Source organism: Apteryx mantelli, chromosome 1 (assembly GCF_036417845.1).
Source record: "Apteryx mantelli isolate bAptMan1 chromosome 1, bAptMan1.hap1, whole genome shotgun sequence".
Taxonomy (NCBI): Eukaryota; Metazoa; Chordata; class Aves; order Apterygiformes; family Apterygidae; genus Apteryx; species Apteryx mantelli.
The window spans coordinates 205,376,878-205,394,297 of NC_089978.1; the positions used below are offsets into that span (position 1 = coordinate 205,376,878).

A 17,420-nucleotide genomic window follows, 5' to 3' on the forward strand; every position below is an offset into this window, starting at 1 on the left:
AGTTGCCCTATTTCTTATTGTTTCTGCTTTCCACTTTGAAGTACCTTGTTTTAGGCTGGTTGCTTAAATCAGTTTCCCAGAAGTTTCCATTCTTGTGAAGCAGCCACAAACATGGAGAACAGGATTAATATATATCTAGAGCAAATGACAGGAGGGAGGAAAGGAGAGAAGAATCAATTCAAATTAAACAGTTACAGATACTGAGTGAAAAATTAATATGTGTTCAGGGAAACTGGAAAAAAAGAAACAAGAACATCATTGCAGATCTGCTGCTTCATGTTAATGTATATTTAATGTGGTATTTCAATTGAAAATAATAAGAGAATAGTACAAGTTTTTGGGGACTAATCCTTGAATGGAAATATTGTAAAAACATATTACAGTAAACTGAAGTGTAGAGTAATTCTGTATTTATTTCAATGCCATGTTGTTTTTAGAGGGCTTTCTGACATTATACGTTGTCTATCATTGTAAGGTCAAGCAACTCACCGACAAACCCATGGCAGTATTTCTGACTGGCTCATTGATGCAAGCGAATACGCTGTTTGATACTCAAATGATGTTCAGCTCACAACATATTTACAATTAGGAGATTATTCTTTTGTTTTTAAAATAACTTCTTTCTTTTCTAATTCTTTTTAATTTTATCATCATTTATTCTTTGTTTAAACTCTTTCACTACTTCATTTGGAATGCATCAGAGGAAAACCAAATTAAACCATTTTCTAGCCAATTTTTTCTTTGCCTATTCTTGTAATGTTATGCCTGATATCATGCCTTTCTTAAAATTAATATTAGAAATTTTATGATTAACATCTTTGTAAAGTTAATCTTAAAATTGTAGAAGGGGTATATTAAATTCAAGTAGGAAGGAGGGTCAAAAGCAAGTATCACATTGTGATCTCAAGGGCTTTAGAAACAGGAAACACTACGTAAAGGGCTGTATAAACGCTACAGGCTTTCATAGCTGTAAGAGTCATCAATATTAATTGTGAGAATTTAAGATTAGCTACCATCCTGTAACAGTAAACCATTCACCGGTTTGGCCCAGTAGCTTTTCAAAGCCCAAGAATCTGCCCAGCAGATAACAGGCAGACACAGCGCAGTGTTATCTGACAGCGCATGCTTTAGATTTAGCAGCTGGAGGGAATAAGCTTTACATTTCCTGCTTGGATTTCACTGAATTGCGATATAAAGGAAGTGTTTTAAGTGATTGCTAAAATACTGGCCAGTGTGAAAGATGAAATTATTCTTGCAAAGAAAATGCTGCGATGGGAAGAGAGAAGTGTGACGGGTGGCAGAGGGGCTGTGCTGGAGGGGTGAGCTCGGGCACCGTCCCGGCCGTGTGCCGCAGCTATCTCACGCGGCTCTTATCTCCAAGCCCGTTTCGGCCCTGAGTCCAGAACACCCTCGGGGTTGTACTATTTTTTCCCGCTGGACTGGGGGACGTCCCCTGCACCAGTGCAGATTCCTCGGCCGTCTCAGCCCCCTGACCTTCAGCTGCAAGCGGACACACAATCTCTTCATTTTTCATCCTGACTGCTGGTGTTGTGGCTGTTGGCAATGCCCTTCCTTTCCACTTCCTAAAGTAGCTGTTCCCTTAGGGGCTTCCGACTTGGGCTTCGGTCTGTCAGCCCGCAGCCAGCTCTTCCTTCCAGTGCTAGTACATGTGGGCTTAAATTCAGCTTTTGATAGTGCTTTTCGGGCTGTGACTCCCAGCTCATGTAGGGCAGTGCTGTGAGATGATGGTGCATCCAGGGTGAGGTGGCCACCCGTGGAAATGACAAACTGAAGAGCTGCACAAAGGCTTAGTGCATTGCCAGAATGGAGGAGGTGCTCCTGACCAGAGCAGTACCAGGAATATTTGCTCAGCTGGCTACTTAATAAAGCCAACAATGTGGTGTTTCTAAATAATTCCAGGTACAGTTTTTCCTTTTGGAAAAATGGTAAATAAGGATTTATCAAGTTTCTTCATAGACCTTTGTGCCTTGGAGTTCTTGCAGAGATTTCAAAAAAGATATTTTAATGTATTTTGGTCAATATACATAAAATATGAAAATTCAACATCAAAGGATATGCTTCAAATTCAGTTCTCATTTACATGCGCAATGAGAATTCAGAATAATTTTAGTAACTGGGACATCAGTTATGCTACAGTTGAATGAATATAGGACAAAAGATCATATATAGGATTGAATTACAGTTTTTTAAAACTACTTTTTTAAGCTGCTGTAATGAAAAGAGGTAATAAACTTAATTCAGTATACTTTCAATATACTTTCAGTACTTTTCAATATACTTCCAATAAATTTTCTCTTAAATAGTTTTATGCCTGTAAACAAATAGTCTATAAATTCTTGCTATATCATAGAATTAATACAAAACCTCAATGACTTCAAACTTAGGCTTTTATATTATGCCTCTGTATTGCCATGGCATTTCTACAGCATGTTAGCATGACAAGAATCTCTCCTTTTAGCTTGGGTCTTGTCTTTTTTCCCTGTGTATTCAGGTCTGTGCTTTATTTGCTTTTGCCAAATATATCATTCTGTTTTCAGAAAGCCTTGAAGATTACATTCCACTCTGAGTTGGAGATTTATTTCACAGAATATTGCACTACTTTTTTAAAGGGGACAAACCTGTGTTTAGTCTTTTATGTAGGAACTGTGCTTTTTCAATTTTTGGAGAGTTCTGGTACACAAGATCTGTGCAATTATTGGGTTGAGGGGGATTGACTCTGGTTATGCAGTGGACCATTGATTCTCTAATGCATTTGATGTGCGTGTGTGCTCTTCCTTGGCATAATCAATAGATTGAGAAATTTTTTATCTTGGTAATTTATAAAATTTCTTGCAGAAGAAACACATCATAAAGCATTTTAATCTACCTGAATTCCTCTCCAAAATATTAAGGATGGTGTATTTACATAATCTTGCCTAACCTGATACTCACAGTCAATAAAGGGAAACAGGAAAGTACTTATCAAGTGGTTTTCACAGCATTTCATCTTAGTATGTTAAAATGAGAATCTAAGAACATCAGTCCTGAATCAAAAAAGCTCTAAGCATGGGCTTGAAGTCAGACTTTCAGCTATATAGTTTATTACTTTAGCATTTTTGGCTTGCTGGCTTGGTCCAGTAGTTTTGCAAAGCCCAAGAATCAGCAGTTGGCTTCCCACACTGCTCAGCCATCGCGTCTTTGGCGTGGGAACCTGTGGGAGCTGGGCTGCAGGGGTGGCTGGCGGAGCAGAGCTTTCCGTTTTCATTTGCCTTCGTTTGTGAATCACCGCCCATAGTTCCTGCTGCTTTTACTTTCCTCTAGGAATGCATTTGCACAATTTTAACTGTGTTTGAATTAATGTAACTATAATCTTGTGGCAAGTAATCATGAAAATACTAGATGGTTGGAAATGTGTTCCTTCACCTGGTTGTGTTGAGCAGTTTTGCTCTACATTTGATTGTCAAACGTTGTTACAGGGTAAAATTCAGCCATATAAGCCACCTTCAGTTTCTGTGAGCAGTTTAATATGCAGGATCTGAACACCCAGTAAAGCATCACAATTACAGTTCCCTTAGAAAGGCACATTCCAAAACATAAATGTTAACTAATTAGCTCACACAGAGGGCTAGCTTTCTGTATAATGATTAATTCAGCAACTGCTTTTGTCCCGGCCACAGCAGATTTTTTTTTAAGTGAATATCCTCTGCACAAACCACAAAATCACAAATTATTTTTTAAAATTATGATCCACTGTCAAATTTTGGGCAAACACAGGAAGTATTATGGCAAATCTACATCTCATTTTTCAGAACCTATGTTTAATGCAGCTTAATACAGACTTCTGAATAGAATAAAGGTGAATCACATAGAGAAAAACAACTTCAGTAAGTGATACACAAAATCCTTAACTACTGAATGAAGGTACTATGCACATCTCTGAAAGATTCGCTAAATGACTGTCGCCTGCAGGATGCAGAGGAAAAGATTAAGCAATATATATGTCATCTGTATCCTGCTCATTCATTCTTTAAAAGCTTTCAGACTGTTGCATTCGAAGCTCAGCCATGCCCTGCCTGTGTGACACGGGCAATAAAGCCAAATTCCACTTAAGGTGAAGTGCAAACACTTATCTGTTTACCCAATTTCCAACCCGTAGTGAAATACTGGAACAATTTACACATATTTTGGTTGACAGGGAGTGTACAAGTTTTTAAATGGTGGTGTTACCTCCTCCCATACAGATCTATCCAGCTTTATATTTATCACCAGTTCTGAGAGCAGCCAAGAAATCTGAAAACTTGAGCCAACATCGTCAAATATTTGAAAGAGGATCACTCAGCAAATAATGTTCTGAGCCACATTCAGAATTGAGACTTGAAAGACAATGCAGCATCCTTATTCCAGTTACAGATCTGTCCCTTGATTACAGAAGAAATCGGGGGCAGAAGTTTGAAAACAGCTTAACTTTGAGCAGAAACGGTTATCTAGCCCACACCGTCTCTGGCAACCTGCTGCTCAGGGTGAAATATTTCATTCCCTGGTGTTTGCTTCTCCCCTTCTAGGAGAGTACTGCGAAGTGAACGCTCGCTCTGGCCGCTGCGCTCCCGGGGTGTGCAAAAACGGAGGAACCTGCGTTAACCTGCTGATAGGAGGATTCAAATGCGAGTGTCCTCCTGGAGAATATGAAAGACCCTACTGTGAAATGACCACCAGGAGCTTCCCCCCGCAGTCGTTCATCACCTTCAAGGGGCTACGGCAGCGCTTCCACTTCACAGTGTCCCTCATGTAAGTCCCTCCTTTTCCTTGTTTATCCCGGCATGGAAGGATTCGAGCTTAGGTCTGTGTCCAATTGCTTCTCCATTTGGGTTCAGAGTGTATTTATTAAATATCGTAACCCACCAAATTACTGTGTAGAGGTAGCTCTTGGGAGATTTCTGACACTGACTCTTGTGAGAGTGGCGAAGGATCATGTTACTTGAAAGCGTTTAACTTCTGCCTGGCTGCTGAGGCTGTTGAAGTGCTGACTGTGTTTCTTTTCCTAGAAACTTTTATTAAAAACTTCTTTTACTAAAAAAGTCACTTTTTTAACAAGCAGTTTATTCATCTCCTCTGCTATGGAGATTAGTATTTTGGTGAGATGTTGTGAAATCCTCTAGGCGGTTAGAAGAGGAGGCTCATTTCAACCTTCACGGGCTAGGAGGGAGCACAAGTGCCAGGAGCATCTAGAAAACGGCCATTTGTTAAAGGAGGGCGCTCGTAGCTGCTGCAGCCACTCAGGGGATGTCACTGGAGCAGCGTGTCCCACCCAGGGTTCGATCCCAGGCCTGGCAAGGGAACGCTGCCCATTTTTGCCACTACGCTGACTCGAGGGAGGGGAGCTGGCAAGGCCGGGCTGCCGATGTCCCTATGACCCTTCTCCGCTCCAGCGTGCCTGTAACCGGGGTTGTGCAACACAGGGAAAGGAGGGGAGAGAGGGGGCCGTGCGTAAAATTTAGTGGGAGCTGCATTAGCTTTATGGCCAAGCTTTTTGTGCTGGGCAGTGGTTTCCCATCTGCACCTTCCCAGGCAGCAAAGTGGTGTCTGGCCGCAACCACTGGCCAAGTCTCAGCAGCAGTCGGCCGGACAGGCTTGAGGAATGGTTGGACGGGCTTACCGGGACAGGTTTGCCCACCTCTCAAGTACATAAGGCTTTTTTCCAGTTGTATCTGTGGCCCCCTGACTTTCAGAGTAGCTTCAGACCATGCCAGTTCTTGCTGCTTATTTGAGCACACCCTTCCCTTCTTCTGCATCCCAGCTGCTGAGAGGATCTGACCATGTACGGCCTTGACAGCCCGTGCTCAGCGGGTGCTCCCAGCTGGGCTCCTGGCCGTGCTTCATGTCCAGATGTGGGGTTGGATACAGCCCCACTGCCCTGCTCCTCACCTCCACTCCTCCCAGCCTTCCCACCCGGCTCCTGGTCCTGGTCTCATCCTGCTGCCGGCCAGATCAGCAGCTTTTCCTTGGTTTAGCTGGTCAAGATTGACCTTTGGTTCTCCCTCACAGTTGACTTTGAGTAAATAGCACAAAATGTGTTAGCCCTGACTCCAAAGGGCAAACTTCGGGATTTGTGGACAGGTAAGAGAACAGTAGCAACAATGGACGCATTTGTGTGGCTTTCTGGAGAAAGAAGGACTGACGAAACCAACCACACTTCCTACCTAGCTAGCCCTCAGCAGTTGCTTGGTGTTTTACATCTCTCTGAGGCCAGGCAGCTTCTTTCCATTTTATTCTTCATCTGCCTTAATCCTGAGGTCAAAATTTTATGGCATCTTGAAATTTTTGTTAAATCAGAAAATGCAGATAGGGTTTGCAAGTGAGACGAGGGAGGGAACAGTTGTGCCTGCAAAGACTGTTTTAGAGCATCAGATCTAAATACACGGAAAAGCTTAGAAGCAAAAGGCTCTGTTGGACTTGTCAGATCTACAGTAAGTGCAAACAAAGGAGTGTTCTAGGCTGGCTGCCAGCATAAATTACCTGTACTGCCCTTGGATTGTCCCAGCAGCCACGTGGTATCATTTTTCAGGCTTTCAGGAAGAGATCTTTGATGTGTAGGGTGCTTCAAGTTAAAGTGACTCAAATTCTCCTTGTAGGCATTCCTGAGAAACAGCAAAATACCATAACATGGTGCTTATACCATGATTTGTTCACAATCTTTATAACCTAGATGGCCTATTTATTGCATTCCTTCAGTGTGATTATAAAAGGTCTAGGTCATCATGGGACTCATCCCAAAATGTCTGGGATAATGACACATTTAGCTTTTTGTACCTGAAAATTTTTTTTTATACTTATTATTTCTTTGGCTTTTATTATCCTTCAACACAAGTAGAAAATGTTATGTGAGGGTGAGCAAGAACTAACCGTTTGACTGGACAAAGGATTTGCCATTACATATTTCGTAATTCAGGAACATTCCTAAAATCCCAGGGTGTCTAGATCCCATTAGCCTTAAATTCCCCTTGCATGACAAAGCACAGGATGTTTGTATAGTCCATTCTCATAACTAAAATGGGATTTAAAAAGTAGTCCATATATTCATTATGAGTTTTGCAAACTATTGAACATTTCCAGTACCAAAATGGTTTGGGGCGTATAGATTTTATATACCATGTATTGCTGCCCAACACTTTTGCTGTATGCTACACCATACTCTTATTATTTAGATTACTGATTTCTGCTCCCGACTTTATACATTTTTCTGCTTTCCTGGCTTCCTCCCAGCAGTTGCTCTTCAATCTTCACTCCAAAAGACACTGTCAGTGGTGATGTTTTCTAATTATTTATTCAAAATTTCCAGCCTCGAAGAAAGCATGCCCTTTATTTTCTATGTCCTAAGTTTAAAAAGGCCCCTTCTATTAAAAAACAGAACTTTTTTCCCCCCACCAGTGATAACCAGGCAAGTCCAAAAGCAATGATACTGGACTAATAATATGATACAAAAGATGCAGTTAGCCAGTGGCAAAGAATGAAAATGAACACACACAGAGTAAACAGGTGTAAAAAATAGAAAAAATACTTTGCCTTCTTTTAATTAAAATCATGGTAGAGGATTGTAACTGTATCAGAAAAATATTTTCAAGCAGAACTAATGTTCCTGTTGCTGCCGCTCAAACTAAGTGTTTCTCTCCACTAAAGAAGCATATATTTCTCATTTCTTTCTGTCATATATATTCTGGACAGATTTGATCAAAAAAGTTTTGATGATGTAGTAGCCCACAGAAAAATGCAGTTTTCCAAAATGTTTTATAGGAACTTTATTGCCCTAGATGAAATGTATGACAGTGAAAATTGAAAAGTAAATTAATATTTTTATAATATTGAAATATTTCAACTGTAGTGTCTTAATTTAATTTGATTTTTACTTCTTTAAATATAATTTTATATTATGTTTAAATATATTTAGAAATAAAGATATGTTTCAAGATCTAATTTAAAGTAATCAAAATGGTAATATAACATTTAATTGACTGTAATGGATATCTTTTGGAATTTTTATTTTATGGGAAATTTCAAAATTTTGACTTTTGTGTTTCGAACCAGAACAATTCATTCTCCTCCTTCAAAAATGATAACATTTCTGTGGAACAGAAGTTCTCATTTCTGTATAGCTCAAATTCAGGCCCCTGGTTCTGAAGGGTCTCTACTATGTGTGATTCACAGCAAAATGTGTCTGATAACCAACTTTTGTTAAAAAATATTCTTTGGCTTTGAATTTTTTATTTCAAATACCAGACCTCGATGTTTTTGTTATACTGCATAGGGTCTTGCTAGTAGATGTGACTTGAGACACACAAGAATCATTTCTTCACTCATGGCAGGGAGTTTTACCTTAGCTGTGTTCAGCATTTGAGTCATTTGTAGAAGTGGGTTAACTTAAATCAGGCTAGTTCCTGAAGTTCAAGATATAAAATCAAGCTACACTACCGTTTGGAAACATAAGAGATTCCCATGGTTTTGCTCTTCTTCTCTCTTTATATAATATTAATCTTTGAAAAAATGTTTATGTAAAGTGTATTAAAGTTTTGCATTCCTAAGCAGAGGAGAAGTGCATGTAAATCCCCAAAGATATTAGGGTTCAATTAAAAATTCTAAAAGACAGAAAACATGCAGAAATTTTCAAAAGAAGTTCTGTGCAGACAAAAAGCAGACTTTTCTAGAAGCGAGGTTGTCTATTTTTCTGCAGGAAAGGTGTGATGCCTCCCATATTAGAAGCGCAAGAAAAATAAAAAATACCCACTGGAGCTGATACAGTGGAATCATTAAAGTGTTTATTTTCCTTCCTCCAGCTGCCTTAACTGTTGATTGATGAACCCTGATTATCTGCACAACATTATTAAAGTAACTCTTATCTTTCTTTTCCCCTTCCCTCCCCAGCAGTTCTTTCTAATCTGTTTATGACTCTCTTTGTAGCATATAGCATTTAGACAGTAAGCAGGCAGCAAGTACTGCCCCTTTGATGTGAAATACTTGCTAGCTTTTGGACTGTTTGCACAGTGTAGTAGCTGCTACTGTTTGAATAGTCTCAGGTACTCACTCTGAAGTGTGTATGTGTATAATTTCATCTTTCTTTAGGATCAGTATCCGCAGCAGAGCTCTGCGAATATGCAGAGTAGTTTCTGTAGTTTCTATCTTGCCTGTCTCCGTAGATTGTGAGATAATATTTTTATCCTGCTACTTACTTTATTTTATGATTTTATGCCTAAAGAAAGATGTAGGGCTTACTTTTCTGGTAATTCTAATGCTATCTTTCTTCAAGGTGACTCAACTGTCAATCTGTACTCTGTAAGCCCTTAAACGTGAAATGATTCCTCGTCTCCGTGTCCTAGGTTTGCAACCCGAGAGAGGAATGCTCTCCTTCTCTACAACGGGCGTTTTAATGAGAAGCATGACTTTATCGCATTGGAGATCATTGAAGAGCAGATACAGCTAACGTTCTCTGCAGGTGAGGTGTTGCCTGAGTCTAGCGTTTCACTTTCGGTGACGAGATCTGCTCAGCGCATTCGGAAATGTACTTAATGATTTTATATAGTTCTTTGCTGCCTTGTTGATTGAGTAACTGATTGACATTGTACAGTTAACAACTGGTGCAGAGAGTTGCAAAACACTCCAGACTGTAACAGTTTGTAGTGATAACAGTCACTATTGTAGGTAGGAGCCTGTCAACATATCAGTTATAAAACCCAGAGTTTACGACTACTCTAAAATATTGGCACTAGTCTGAAAGCTGGCCTCCTAGCTAATGTTTGCTTAAAAGGGACTTCCTTTAATCATGCTGTGATTCATTTTGTGTGTTTATTCTTTTTTACACTACGCCATCAGGAAAACTAGGTCCATAAATGTTATCCAAAAATCATACATGAGCCGAAAGAAGAAGTAGCAAGCAAACAAAAACTGCCTGCCACTCTATTCATTTTTGGTAAACAATGCCACCACTGGGGTCTGTGGAGGTATATTAAAGCACCTCCAGCTGGAAGAAGCGGTGAACCACAAAGAATTTAGAAGAACCAAACTGACCGTTCTTTGTGAAGGTGGGCTAGGGAACAAGGTGTGGGGGCTTCAGTGCTTGCTTTCATTCTGTATGAGGACAAAGCCAGCACCTTCTGATACGCACTAATTTCCGCAATAGTTGAGGCACGTGAAGTTGTCAGCACGTAGCTTTGCAGCATGCCCAAGACCTTCTGCAGCAGGCATCGATGGCCAGGCTTTCATCTAGGTTAGGTGAGACCTCTCCAATGGGCACCTAACTCAGGAAAATAACACTGTTATTTCTTGCCTTCCAATTTCAAGGTGGACCTACAGGCTGTGAGCAACTCCAAATGATTTTTATTGAAAGTGAGACATTGCGAACCGTAGAACAGTAGACGCAGAGGCCTAGCCCACGTCAGGGTTGCACACTCACCACCAGCGACAGTCGTGGCCATGAGACCCCGCTGTGAATCCTAAGTGACCCCACGGATTTACCCCATGTGCTGAAGTGCATATCTGTGCCCTTAAAGATATTCCAATTTCACTTCTTCTTTATTTACTTATAAGATGTCCAAATCGGATTTTAAGGCAGGCTTTTGAATGGATCAGTGCAATGAAATAACATGCTACAGTTGGAGAGATTTGCTTTATTCTGTATCTGTCCTCCACCTGTCTAAACTTGAATCAAATTGCTAGGAAGGTACCCTGAGGATGAATGAGAATAAATTCCACTTGTGCATTTAAATGTGGAGAAACTCCTTTAAAATACATGAAACTAAATTTAGATTGCACTACTGCACCTGAGAGCAGGTCTGGTCCTGTATGTTACAAACTGTATTTTATTTGGAAGAAGAATGGTTTGTGTTTTATGGTTTTAAGTAGCATGTAACGAACAGTACAAGTTTTGGACATTTGATCTGATTGTTTTACCTGTCACAACATTTTTTTTGCAGCAAGCAAAGCAAAATGATTAGAGACCAATGATCTTATTTCTGCAGAAGCTACCTAGCTGAATAAAAAAATTAATTTTTACCACATTTTTTCTATCAGCAAGTGAGGCCCATTTCAAAGCAAGATGTCAACCACGTGCTAAAATAAAATCTGTATTATTTAAATAACAGAAGTATATAGGATGGAAGTTAAAGGAGAGTAAAGGACACAGGGTAAAGTACTGGTTGCAAATAAAGAGGAGAAAGTACATTTTAAGTTCAACAATAATGTGAACTTTGTTAGCTTATGGGAGGGAGTTATTTTTCCTGTGGTTTATTATGTAGAATTTTCCAACCATTTCTCCTCTTCTTCCTCAGTAACAGGAACTTTTGCCCAGAATTAAAAAAAAAAAGAGAGAGAGAGAAAGGAAAAAAAGACAAAACCTAGCAATCTATTCTCTGTGCCAGGCCTTTATGTACTGTTGACCAAATATTTATTTTGTTGTTACATCAGAACAGATATGCCTAGCTGCTAAGCTGGTTGTGCTGACTCAGGTTAATTTAAAAGCTTCTACTTTAAAATTGCAGTATAAAGAACCCTCTTTAAAATTGAGGTACTGAAAGGCTGCCAATAATTTCGTTAATCACAGGTAAAAATTTGCTGAGAAAAATGTTACCGTCCATGTGCTCCGTACTTGTAGCTGTCTAACCAGGAGTGCTGTCCCGTTTCAGTTGCTCCCCTTTGACTAGAAGTAGGCTTCCTTTCCCTAACCAAATATCCCCACATAATACTCTTCAGAACAAAAAAAAACTTAAAGTGCTGCTTTTGACAGAGAAGCAGCAAAGTTCTTGCATGCGTTTTCCTCAGCTGACCACTTCGGCAATAGCTGTACCTACCAAACGCGTCTGCTATTGCACTCTGCGGAAGCATAGTAGAAAATAACATAATTCACTGGAACGTGCCAGAAGCTGTTTTTATATCTGTGCTCCAAAGCAATTCAGTGAAATTGAGGATACTCACTGTCTCACAGGACGAAATTCCAAATTCCTCTGGGGTGAAGGGGTACAGCGGCATCCCGCGTCCAATGGGGGTCTCTCTGCGTTTCGGTTTCGGGCAAAGCAGGGCATGCTTTGTAACGCTGACTGATTTTTCCCTCCGTGCACTCTCGCTGCCCTTCCAGGGGAGACGACCACTACGGTGGCACCGTTCGTTCCAGGAGGGGTCAGTGACGGGCAGTGGCACTCCGTCCAGGTGCAGTACTACAATAAGGTAAGATTAATCGTGTTGGTGGTACTTGTATTATTTGTAAAGTAATAGAGACGATGGGTCATCTAGCTGTGACCTGGTGTGTGCAGGTGACCCGAATTTTTTTTATTTAACCAGGCACACAGCTGCAGGTCTGCACAAGTGGTACCTGTCTTGCTGAGTCAAAAAATCCTCTTGAAGGCTTTTGAGTTTTGTCTCAAGAATGCAAAACCAGACCTAGTATGTCCTTTTCAGAAACAGTGGTATTTCTGAAAATCCCACCATAGAAGTGGCCAGATGCTCGAAACGCTTTCAGTTTTTAGTTCTTCAAGCTTGTCTCAAGTGTCAGTGTATCTAAGGCTGCCAATTTGCTGATTTGGATCTTTCTGAAGAACTGTGCAATATGGTAGTTTTCAGTGTAGTAACTGCAAACCACTAATAGGGAATTTACTGAAACAAAATTCTTCTGTTTAACTGTCTTGTCTTGTGTAAAATGATCAAACCATATAGATAGTGAAAGCTTTTCTGGTTTGGAAAATCAGATTGTAAGATTTTTGGCACTTCCCGGTAGTCACAGGCTGTCCTATTAATAACTGTCTGCTGTGTAAAAAGATATAAAAGAGAAATGCAAAAATCCATATGCTCAGTTGCCCTCACTGTGGGATCCCCAGTCACCCAGCTGCGCTCCTGGTGGGCTGTCAGGAGTCAGTCCCATTTGACTAGGCGAGGGCTTTGTGGAAAGCAGCCGTTTCTGTGCAGAAACAAAATGCAGGCTTTTAGGGTGTACAGTGTCGGTGTACAGTGTCACTGTTTACAGATAGATTTCAGAGCTCTTCTATTTATAACAGAAATTAAAGAATTCGTCTGGTTACTGAGAAGCGTTGCTTTTAAGTCTGACATGATAGCATTATGAAGGATTAAATAAGGAAAGAGAGGGGTATTGTTGGCTGTAAAAAGGAAAGAGGATACTAATGTAGGAAGCTGAATGGAAGACGAAGGATTAATATGATCAGCAAGTTCTTTTTTTCCCAGTGCTGCATCTTTTCATCACAGTTTGTGTGGTGGTTTGAATGAGCGGATTAACAGTTTCATCAGACTCCTAGACAGGGTCTCCTCACCTAAGGATATTATATTGAGGAAATAAAAAACCTTTCTTATTTTTATACTTCCACTGAATATACTTTTAGCTCTCTATTATGTGAAGCACAGAGAGAAGTAAAACTTGGTGTATCTCTGCGTGCATCTGTGGACACAATAAGGGACTTTCTTACATACTGTAAAATGGTATTTTTTCCATATTCTACCTATTCTTTTGGTGAATTGCTTTATTAGAATAAGCGGCCCTTGCTGAGATGCCGAGAGACGCTCGACGTCGCTCAGGCTGAGCAGCACTGCTCGGTGGGTGAGGAGGCCCGCGGCGGCGACGGGGACCGGCCGCGGCTGGGCCGGCCGCTGGCGCAGCCCGCTGAAGCGCTGCCAAGCAGATAAGGGCCCGAAGCAGCTCCAGGACACTCTTTAAAAGGCAAAGAGCTCTGACACACGAGTTAAAAATAAACCTCTGGCTCATTTTCAGGGTTTGCTGCTGTTTAAATAGATTGATAGGTGAATTGTGTTAGCAGTGTGCTGAATGATGTTTTCCTACCATTAAAGCATCAGCCCTGCCATGAGTTTCTTCTCTGGAGGGGAAGGAGCCAGTCCCCACGGGCAGCAGGAAACTCGCAGAGGAAAGGGAGAGCAGAGAGGCTGTCTGCCCCTCATGCCAGTTTTATGCCAGAAAACGCCGCTGATTGAATGCCTTTGCACTTGCGTGGAACAGCGTAGCAATGAACAATATGGTCACTATGTAGAAAGCAGCACTTTGCCCTTTTCCGTCCGTGTTAGAGACTGAGGTCATCACGTTTCAATCTCAGTATTTATTCCAGAAAGGTTGGGTTTGGGCTGGCAGAAGGGAGCTCACGCACCGCTCTCAAGTTAGAAGCATGTGGAAATATTCAGTAAATAACATAAGTAGTAAGTACTAGTACGTACATACTTAGAAAACTCTCAGGGTTTTGCAGCGTGTCTGAGAAGTGCATATGTTGCACCAGCTCCCAGGGCAGGGAAAGCTGCAGGTGGTGCTGCTGGGCAGGGGTATCCAAAGGGAGCCCTGCCGTGTCTGCCTGCCGGGCACTGCTCTCCATGCCCGGGAGCAGGCTTAGGCCTTCGCTTCTGCTGACATCTGTTGCAAAGCAGTTCCTCAGCTACTTTGTGTTTTAACTAAATTGGAAGAAAAAACCCTGTGAAGAGGTTGCAAAGACAGAGATAATTTAGGGATTTGGGTTGTGCCAAGAGTTGTGCCAAGCTAAATGGGATGTTATGTCTAAACTTGATGCAACTAAGACATGTTCGAATAACAGAGTACCCAAAACTCATGACTTTGCTTAGATTATACACAGATTTCAGGTTGGCAGGGGCAGGACAGGGGTAACACCATGCCGTGCACTCGTATGACTTTGCATGTACTTCATCCTGCTACTGTTTCCAAAATCCTACCACACATCTCCAGGTCCTCATCTCTTCACTGCTTCTGCCTCCTGCCTCCACCGTGACAGGCACACAGCCTCCCCGAGCCCTCGGCATCGCCGCTGCACACGTGGCTGCCCCGACCCTCCTTCTCAGCATGTCCCCCTCCCACCACTTCCTATCTCCTTCTTCCCTCCTCAGGCTCACACATCCGATCCCCGGATTCAGCCCTCTTCACAGCATTCCCCCTTCCCCCTCGGCCACTCCCTTGCTCTCATTTTTTGCCAAAATGCCTCTTTTCTGGCTGCTCTGCTGCTGTGGCCACCTGTTTGCTTCAGTTCAGGTATTTGCCTGGAGAATTCTAGGTTTTGTCCCTTTTCAAACTTCTTTTCTTCCCGGTTTTGCCTATGGGACACGTGTAACTGATGGAAACATGAAGATTCTGTTTTATTCATTTATCTATGTCTTGCCATTAAAAAGCCCTTGGAGAGGTGTATATATCTGCTCTTCCTTATCGCTCACTTGCGTAGAGTTTCGTCTTCTTCCATCTGCCTTTTGCTTCATTAGCAGGTTTTCTTTATTTAATAAATATTACCACCTTTGTCAGTCTCTTCATGTGTCACTTCCATGCCTTTTTGCACACAGCAACCATTTTGGACTTTTCTTACTTCCACAAAGCCACATTCCTCATGCTCTGACAGCTCAATGCTGCCTGCCTGGGCATCCTACTACCTGTGCCCCGTCTTTTTTGCACCACGGGAGGCTGCAGGCTCCTTCGAGCTGGACCCTTTCCTCCTTGGAAAATGTGAGGCATGGTGCAGTGCACTTCCAAATAAATAGCAATTCCAAAGTTACCTGTTGTGCTTTCAGCAAGCATTAACGGTCGGGTACCCTGTTAGCCTCATCTTTCTTTCCCAGTTCCCTTTTTTGTTAAACATTTTTAAAGTATTATTTTTAAAACTAAACTGGGAGCTGTCCAGGTTCTTTCTCTCTTTCTGTATTTGTACAGTGTCTAGCAAAAAAAAGGGGGAGTTAGTCCTCTTTGGAGTTTTTGGATACTGCTGTAATTCAAATAAGTAATATTAGATTTCATCACAGTCAAGATTAATTTTTCATCGTTAGTTTTTGCGGATAATGACTGACAGACTTTCATACATAATCAAGATGACTTCAGTCTAAAGTGAATTTTTGTAGATGAGTTTTCACATTTTTGAAAGCTGCGCTTGAAATCAGAATTGATAATAGTTAGATATGGCAGAGTTTGAGCAGTTTTTGGCATCTGCAGCTCTGTAGATGGCATTTTGCTAAGCATCACTGACATTTGCATTCCAGGAGTGTCTGACATGGATGTGTAGGGACTCTTAGGAAACATCTACAGCAGTTAATTCCTTAACACCTAACTGTTCAGAGATATGCTAGAGATGCTGGTAACCTTGGAGCTTGGTGCCTTGAAGTAAGGTTCCTGCAAAGTCAATTTGGGAATAATAATAATAAATATGAAGTAAGTGTAGAAGTGACTCCTGAGGATTATTTTCTGTATTCAGCTCAGAAGTGATGCACTGGGTGATATTACAAGTATCTTTAGCTGTTGTCAAGGAATGTTGTTTTATAATTAACTCCTCATCAGATTAGCTGTCCTTAGGAAGAAGCATTTAAAATCATTAGCAGGAGGTCAGTTCCCAGCCAGCTTTCCTTGTCGCGCTCGTGCGGGCGCAGCTCTGAACAGCATGGTTGCCTCCATGTGCTGAGCCGGCTCTGTGATCTACAACAGTCTTACCTGGCGCCACCCAGGCTTCCCCGTGATCCGTCATATCGGCTTGTGATTTGGGACGGGGTGCCAGTGTCTATCAAGTGTGTTCCCCTCCAGCGGCAGGGGGACGCTGCAGACGGAGTTGGCATCCCTTCACCTAACCCTGTGCAGGTACGAGAGATGAGCTGTGCTCAAATATCACTGTGATATTTGTCGGCTCCTCTGTCCCCTAAGCCATGCACACTGCAATTCCTCTTCCAACACCAGCCGCTCACCATGACGTTTGCAGAGGAGCAGCAAAGCAGTTCTCTACTGGATAAAGTACTTGGTGCTTTCTTACAAGTGCTGTCATGTACAGGCACTGTGAAACACTGCCATAACGAAGCAGGCTCTATCAGAAGAGGAAAGGAAGCAATGTTGTTTCGTTGAACGTGTACCGATGAAAATGGATGCTTCCTCCCCTGGTAACAGTTGGCACACTTGGTTTCAGGAGAGGTGCCTAAGGGAAGCAAATAGATGTCTTAGCAAGGCAGTGTTGGCTCTGTATTGAGTTTTTTGAAGGGAGAACACCAAGGGGAAAGAACTAGCAGCTATAAGAGAGCAAAAGTGAACTAGGAATGTTTTATGGCCATTCTCTAGTTTCAGTTATATATTAAAAGCCTTGTCAGCTACACAGTAGCAAGGTATCGGTTTACCTGTTAGCAGAGTTTCTTGCAGTTACAGATGTTTGCTGGTAGCTGGGGGAAGGCAGGGAGGAAAGCTGTTCACTGCTTCTGTTAGCTAAAAAATGTTGTCTTCTGGGATCCTGATCCCGCAACCATTAAAATCAATGAGAGGTATTAAATTAAAGGTGACCTACATGACCTGCTTTCTGAAGAGGTATATATATTTATAAGACACATTTTGGGGTGGGGTTTTTTGGAAGGAAAGCTGAGAGAAGGAGGAGAATTTCAGCCTGGCAAATACAACATTGATGTAAAGTAGAAGT

General features: G+C 41.6%; 1 protein-coding gene across 1 annotated transcript in view; it reads left to right on the plus strand.

The window, feature by feature from the left end:
• CELSR1 (cadherin EGF LAG seven-pass G-type receptor 1) overlaps positions 1-17,420 on the plus strand; it is a 183,415-nt gene that overhangs the window by 95,147 nt on the left and 70,848 nt on the right. The window contains exons 3-5 of the mRNA XM_067315932.1: positions 4,563-4,785; positions 9,366-9,481; positions 12,116-12,204. Coding sequence (XP_067172033.1) covers positions 4,563-4,785; positions 9,366-9,481; positions 12,116-12,204 — 428 coding nt within the window. The remainder of the gene's footprint in view (positions 1-4,562; positions 4,786-9,365; positions 9,482-12,115; positions 12,205-17,420) is intronic.